Source organism: Arachis ipaensis, chromosome B10 (genome assembly GCF_000816755.2).
Source record: "Arachis ipaensis cultivar K30076 chromosome B10, Araip1.1, whole genome shotgun sequence".
NCBI lineage: Eukaryota > Viridiplantae > Streptophyta > Magnoliopsida > Fabales > Fabaceae > Arachis > Arachis ipaensis.
Window position 1 is genome coordinate 118,124,838 of NC_029794.2, and position 8,140 is coordinate 118,132,977.

The 8,140-nt window shown below is 35.7% G+C and overlaps 1 protein-coding gene across 1 annotated transcript in view; it reads right to left on the minus strand.

Annotated features, from left to right (window-relative positions):
• Positions 1-6,511, minus strand: part of LOC107623178 (DNA topoisomerase 1) — an 11,907-nt gene extending 5,396 nt beyond the window's left edge. The window contains exons 1-10 of the mRNA XM_016325348.2: positions 6,319-6,511; positions 5,251-6,212; positions 4,177-4,828; positions 3,930-4,016; positions 2,780-2,826; positions 2,321-2,430; positions 2,129-2,229; positions 1,632-1,724; positions 534-617; positions 71-154 (exon numbers count right to left, since the gene is read on the minus strand). Of these exons, the coding sequence (XP_016180834.1) occupies positions 71-154; positions 534-617; positions 1,632-1,724; positions 2,129-2,229; positions 2,321-2,430; positions 2,780-2,826; positions 3,930-4,016; positions 4,177-4,828; positions 5,251-6,212; positions 6,319-6,417 (2,319 nt within the window). The 5' untranslated portion in view covers positions 6,418-6,511. The remainder of the gene's footprint in view (positions 1-70; positions 155-533; positions 618-1,631; positions 1,725-2,128; positions 2,230-2,320; positions 2,431-2,779; positions 2,827-3,929; positions 4,017-4,176; positions 4,829-5,250; positions 6,213-6,318) is intronic.

An 8,140-nucleotide genomic window follows, 5' to 3' on the forward strand; every position in this document is an offset into this window, starting at 1 on the left:
AACCCTAACAGCAGAACTATTCAAATAAACATTTTCGTTTGGTCCTAATTAAAGAAACATGATGACTTACCAATGATGCTTCGGTGTAACGTGGTGGTGGCTGTGTATGATGCTGATTGAACTCTGTTTGAACAAGATGTAGTGGGTCCCCTGGCTGCAAAATGAATGTCAATGAACAGCAATTTTTTGTAAAATCTCTAATATGAAAACATGGGGGTATTTTTTATATAAATATATATTATAAACAATAAGGTAGCCAAATCATTAAACAAATGAAATTTTTATAATGCTCAAGTAAAAATATATAAAGGAATCCCAGATAAGAAGGAATAAAGTAATAGCATGATTCATTTAACAGCAAATCAAATAGTTTAGTTACAAATTTGATGTCTTATAAGGGCATTTGAAGTACTTATAATCAAAGACTAACGAGTATTTATAATGAGTATGGTTGCTACAGCAATACAAGTATGGCAGCTATTTAGAAGTAGCCATGCACCACAAACAAAATATCAAATTTCAAGAAATATTACCTTCAAGGTATTTAGAACCTCAAAAACTTGATCACGATTGGCTCCATCACTCTCTTTATCTTGAACAGCTTCAGTATCAATGTCCTACAAGGGATAAAAGGCTATCCATAAGCTGAGAAACACATCCAGTCTACTGTCCTAGACATATAAAAGTATACGTGAACATTCTACATCACAGATGAAAATTAATAGTGAAATAAAATCATTTCCGGGCCTGAATAGCAAATAGATGCTCCACACCACTCACAAGGATACAGCAAAGGTCAAATGCAATTGCAAGCTTCATTAAATATTGTTGTGATACCATGTTATTTCCTTGTATATTTTGTAATTTTGTACAGATTTATTTTAGATATCTACACTTATTGTCGCATATATGATTGGATGTAATTTAGGAAAATTAGTATGCGACAATTATTAGGTAAGTCCTGTCAAATTCTCATTATTCTTATATTATCTTCTTACAAGTAATATTTAGAATGGTAGATGTAAATTCACAAGCAAAGAATAAACTCTTATCATTTGGTGCACATATAAAACAACATATGCATATAATTATGGCAATATCTTTGTTTGTTTTGCTTTTGTATACAGGAAGTCCTATCCTCTATATTGTATTATTCTTCTCTTAATGATATATATAAGACGGAAAATCTTTTGGGGTTCAATATCAAAAAATTCTTTCAAAAAAAATTCTGCCTCCAATTTATGGGGTTCAACATCAAAAAATTTCTGTCAAACATATAGTGAACTTTGAAAATTTATTCTTGAAATTTATATCTAAATCTTATTCAAAGTTAAAACACGATTGTTGCCAGCAAACAATCTCTTTAAACCATATAGAAACACTCTAGCAACTCACTAGTATGGAAGAGCCTCAAATTCGTAAACTAACAAACAGATTTTCACAATTTTATAACTAACTGGAACCTTAAAACAATACTACTGGGTGACTTATTTGAGAGAAAATATCAATGATAGAAAAATAAGTCATTGTTATTTGAAAGCACAATAATGATATATAAAAGATTATAAAACCGAGAAAAAGCTCAGTAGAATCAATTCTCAGAGCCACCAACATGCTGGAAAAAACCATACCGTAAAAACTGCCCGGTATCCAGGAAAGTCAACTCGTGAGCTGGAAGATCGTAACATAATAGACTCATCTGCATTTCCAATATCAAGTTGTATCTGGAATTGAAAAGATGTAGGTAACATATCTGATAAAAAATAACATCTGGCTTAAGCAGATTAACTTTATATAAGGGAAACTATAATTTCCAAAGAATAATGGTAATGACCTTTCTCTAGATCACAAACACAAAATTTACCAGAAAGCACCTCAGATATTATCAAAGCAGTGAAGCTAGACTGGACATCGACCAATCTAGTTCAATTGTGGTTGCTACCAACATGTATATACAATATAGAAGACACTGGCAAGGTGCCACAATTAATAGTATACAACAAAAAGGTAGCAGCAATTCAAATTCTACTTAATCTCCAACAGACAATTAGCCCAGCATAAACTAGAAAGGGAAATATGTTTAATGTGTACTATAAGGCCAACGATGAAAGGAATTCAGTAGTTGAACCTGCTCGAAGATAGCTTGTGTCATCTGACATGAAACTGTCCGTGACCAGATAAGTGTGTATAGCTTCAAGGAATCTTCATCTAGTACCCCAACAAGCATTGCTGACAAGCCATCCAAAAGTTTATTGTTAGCTATCACCCTCAGTTCCATTCACCATTAAAGTAATTATTATGAAAAAATGCATCATATTACATGGCAACTTGTGGATGTCAGTGGGTCTAATGGCTTCATGAGCCTCTTGTGCATTTTTCACCTTTTTTAAAAACTTTGGTGCACTTTGTGGGACAAAATCTTGTCCATACCTGCATCAAGTAAATTCTAGTCAAGTACATAAAGGCAATCATAAGTGCGCATTCAAATACAAAAAGTATAATGTGGCATTAAACATAGTTTATTAAGCAAATGTTCCCATAAATGTCTTCCATATAAAGAAAGATATAAATTTTAACGTGTTAGAAAGCCAGACTATGAGGGAACTAAAGTTTATTAGAATACGATCAATCCTGCCTGTGAACTGACCTTTTATGCAATAAATATGTCAACTATTAGCAGGAGTGAAATTGCTATTTTCTACTTCCTATTGAAGTGGTAATAAAATCTAAAGTAATGAAATTGAAAGCAAGAATAAATGTATGGATATGTGGATATCACCTCTCAACAATTAGCGACCGTATATTGGCAACAGCTTCATCAGAAATCTAAGGAAGAAAGTTCAAAGTGAAACATTAAATAAGGAAATGATCATCTGATCTTGGACAAAATTATAACAGACAAAGATACTTTGAATTGTCATCCACATATGCCAAACATAACTAAAAACAAAATTGTGATCTAATTTAGGAAACACGAGGACAGATTAGTGATCACATTTAAAAATCCAAGATTTATGGCGTTATTAAACCAGAAGCACAGTGATTTGCAAATCCTTTTAAAAAGCCAAAGGGTTCACTGTAGACTTTTATAGGAAAATTTTACCGTGTGCCAACATAAACACTCATGCAGACCAACATGCCCATCTTCTCTTAACAATCAACTTTTAGAACTAAGGACCAGTTTGAATAGGTCCATAAGTGACTTTTTTTTAACTTTTAACGTTTGGTACAATTTTCAAAACTCACTTGTGACTTTCTAAAAAGTCATTTAAAGTGTTTATAAAGAAGTTAAAAAAAATGACTTTTCCTATAATACAAAGCTTTTTATCACTCTTCTTTTAAAATAAATACTTTTGCGACTAAAAAATCAAACACAAAATAACTTATTTTAAGTTACGGCCCAGTTTACCTAAACAACTTAATTAAGCTCCTTTTGAAAAAAGAGCTTAAACAATAAATACTTATATTAAAAGTAGCTTATAAATAAGTTATTTTTTGTTTGGCATTTTAGTCCTAAAAGTGCTTATTTTAAAAGAGTGATAAAAAGCTTTTTATTATAAGAGAAGTCATTTTTTTAACTTCTCCATAAGCACTTAAATAGCTTTTTAGAAAGTTACAATTTGGTTTTGAAAATTGCACCAAACATTAATGCTATAACTTTTCATAAGTTAAAAGTTAAAAAAAGTTACTTATGGACCTATCCAAAAAACCTTGTGTTTTAAGCTCTTTTGGAAGCTTAATTAAGTTGTTTATTCAAACTGACCCTAAGTAAACAAAGAATTGTACAACATTAATGGGGGGAACATATCACCATGGCAGAGGCTTTAGATGTTTTGGACTATGATATATTGATAATTTGATATATATCTAAAGCATATAGAGCAGCTCGAAGCATTTGACTATAGTCATGCAACCAGAGTGATACATACATGAAGTCCATCAGTTCTGATGTATGTTATCAAACCAACTGCGTTACCATCAGACAACTCAACTCCCTCATACAGTTTTTGCGCAAGCTGCATCCATAAGACAAAACAAATTAATGATAGAGGTAATTCTAGAAAAATTCAAAGTTAGGAACGAAGTATTAAATGCACAAGGAAGAAAATTAAAAAACAAAAAATAAAAAATTTCTTAGTCATTACAGCCATAATTATGCCGAGTGGATACTTGTACCTTCATGGTGTAACTTGCTGTGAAATTCAATTTGTTTGCAGCATCTTGCTGAAGTGTGGATGTTATATACGGTGTCGGAGGATTTCTTCGAATTTTGCTCCTTTTCAAGTTAGTAATCTTAAAATCTGCCTTGATTATTTTGTTTTCAATATCTTTTGCCTCTTTATCAGAAGCAATTGAAAATTGATTCAACCTTGCTGAATCAAAATGGGTCAAATGAGCAGGAAAGATAAGATCCTTGTTTGATCCTGATTCTTTCTTCTTTAATTGGGCCGCCACACTCCAATACTCCCTTGGTTTAAATTCATCAATTTCCATCTCTCTATCACATATAATGGAAAGCGCTGCAGATTGAACTCTTCCTGCCGATTGGCAACCTGGTAACTTCCTCCATAGTAATGGAGAGATGTTAAACCCAATCAAATAATCAAGAGCTCGCCGTGCAAGATATGCATGCACTAAATTCACATCCACCTTTCTTGGTGCTTGCATTGCTGCTTTTATAGATTGTTCAGTTATTTCATGAAAGACAACCCTCGCTAAAGAAAGATTATCGTGCAGAGCACCTTGTTGTTGCAACATCTCTATGATGTGCCAAGCGATAGCCTCTCCCTCGCGATCAGGATCTGATGCAAGAATAAGGTTTTCTGCTCTGAGGAACAAGGTCAAATGAATTACGCAGGAGACATGTTGTCAGCCACTCACACATATAAACAACATTGCACAGAATTAATCCAATACAAGTAAAAACGACACACATGCATCATTCTAAGTCTGATAACTTCATATTGAACAGCCATCTAGAATAAATGCATTTTACATAGGTAGAAGTATTTGTCTTTCATTAACCACTACCTCAAAAGTCTCAAATACAATAACATATGATCAATATCTAAATTACGGTTTCCTTTGACCACCTCATATATGGTCATCTTAGGTCTTTCTCTACCTTTCGCCCCGTCTACTGCCCAATTGTAACACCATATATATACATTTACATTTTCACAAACAAAACTATGCACTTATGGCGTATGAACCAGTGCTGCTGGAAACAAGAGGTATGGAAGAATTTACCTGCTCAGTGCAACATTGATGGTCTTCAGATGAGTCCAGGCAGGTGACGGAACCTCCCACACCATACTGAAATCTTCATCGGGTCGCACAGATCCAGACCTAGCAGCCAAGTCTCTTACATGACCATAGCTCGGCAATACTTCATACATATCACCAAGGTATCTCTGAATAACCTTGGCTTTCGTGACAGACTCCACAACCACCACAGACTTTCCACTTGCAGGATACACCGGCTTATCAGTAAATTTCCCCGGCATTTCCACCTGTTCAATCGGACTACAGCTCTTACTTTGCTTGTTAGACTCAATCTTCATAGAAGCAGAATCATTTTGCATTACTTCAATACTACTACTACTACTACTAATCTCAACCTTCTTCTTCTTCGTTTTACTAGTACTCAATTTCTTCTTCCCTTTGGAAGATTTTTTAGAACCTTCCACAGAATCAACCTCTTTCAGAGAACTGCTAGCAGCAGACTTCTTGCTACTTTTCTTGCTTGTTGATTGCTTCTTCTTCTTAGCACTCACTTTTTCAGATTCCTGCTTATCACTCTCAACGGGCTCCGCCTTCGCCTTCGCCGCCTTTCCCTCTTTCTTATCCTTCTTCTCTTCAACTAAACCTTCTTTCGACGCAGCAGCAACAGCAGCAGCACTAGAACTCAATCTCTTCTTATTACGATTATAATTACTATCCGAAACTTTAGACGAAAACCTCTTACTGAAAACCCCATCACTAATCAAACTCAACGGGAACCTGAATTCACGGCTAGTAACAGAACACCTAGAACCGTTACCAATGCTACCGAAGCAACGAAGGCGGGGCGCAACGCAATTCGCCGCCGCTCGAAAATGTAAACGGAGGAAACAGTTCTGACATTGGAGATTGCTGTTGCTATTTGCAATGCCTATCGCAGAATAAGGTAAGCGAGAAACCGGGGAATTATGAAGAGCCTTGAATTGCAACTGGAAGATGCAAAAATAATAAAAATGAAAATGAAAATCTTATTGCATAATAAGTATTGGAAATAAAATAAAATAAAAACGAAGTAAGGGGATGGTTAGTGATTACCATGAAGTGGCGAAGGGAGAGAGAAGATGAAGAGGGAGAGGTGAGAGAGTAGGAAGGGGCTGAGGAAGTGAAGAGCAAGCTTCTTTGGAGCTGAAACATCGTTAAGAAGCCGCCTTCATTTCAGAAGAAGAGAATGGAGGTGCGTGATAAAGCGCGGCTGTGACTGCTCAAGCTTACTAGAAGGGTAGAGGGTTTAACAACTTATCCTTATAAACTTAATATTAAATTAAAACACATAAGTTAATTTAAAAATATTAATACAAATATTTATTTATCTATTTATTTACTTACTCAATATACTTAATATCTATTTATTTACTTATACTCTGAATTCGATAAAATCCCCATAGTGGTCCCCCAGATTCAGCCCGTGCACCAATTTTGCCCCTGAGATTCCAATTGCACTGTTTATGTCCCCCAGATTCCGATTCGAGCACCATAATGGTCCTTCGAAGATTTTCCGGCGTGACTCAGCGACGGCGTTGCTTATGTGGCACAGCCACGGAAGTTCAATACTAAGTGGGAGTTCAAGGAGGCAGTGAGGGAGTTCACTATACAAGAAGGGAGACGGATGAGGTTTAGGAAGAACGATGGTAAAAGGGTGAGGGCAGTATGTAAGGTGAAGGATTGCAAGTGGGTTGTATACGCATCAAGGGACCACGAAGACAGTTGCTGGCAAGTTAAGACTTTCTTCAATGACCACACTTGTCCACGAGAGGATAAAAACAGGGCAGCAAATAGAAGACTCTTAAAAGGTACAATTTTAATTCTATAATAAGCCTTTGTAATTAATGGAGTAAAAACTCTGAAAAAGGTTTACTGAGTGACAATGTTTGGTATTTATTTCTGGTTTGAAATTTGTGTAGTTCACTGAAGTAACCGGGGAACCAGCCACAAGACCTGCCAAACTGCCTACTAGAAGAAGGTCACCTCCAACAACCCCTTCTACAGCACTGGACCCAATGAAGGGTGCGAGTTCTGCCACTGCTTCACGATTCACAAATTTTCTGAAGTTTGTGCCGACTCCTGGATTTAAGCACCCCCGAAAGAAGTGAACTTTCATATTAGGACATTAGGACATTTTGCTTGTCAAGTGTTAGTTTTTTGTTAAAAGATACAGTGACTGCGCTCACTCTAAATAATGGTTCATTTTGTTGATTACTAATCAAGTATGTCATGCTACTTGTTCAATTACTTATGGTTGTAATGTGTTAAAACTATGAATGGTTTGCCATATTTTGGTATTGATCAATTAATACTGTCCATGGTTTGGATCAATCTTGCTGTTACTTATTTACAAGTTCTTTTACTTCATCCAACAGGATATTATATTATATCAAAGTAAGATGATTTACACAAACCTTGTTATGTTACCACATAACAGTTTCATTCATTAATTTGGGAACTGCATTACATTGACATGTTCTCAACCCTTTAATAGCACCAATCCTACAAAAACAACAATTACTAAGAACCCAAATCCAAGAACATGAGTTATGAATTTCAGATTCCTAATGTCTGCCTCCATCTTGCCCATCCGCCATGCAAAGTTCATCTTCCTGTCACCATCATCATCTCCTGCAACAGCTCCTTCAGACAACTCCTCTTGCACAGAATCAGCCCAGACGAATAACCCACACCATGTTTTCCCACTTGTCTGCAACCAACCAAAATAATCAACCGAAAAAAAATTTTCAATCTGCTACAAATTATTAAACTTTACTCACATTATAGTTGGGGCAACCAAAGAAGGGCTTGTTAGGATGCGACTCCGTCCCAGACCACCTTAGCACCGGGCGACAACCACAGCCGCACCAGTCCG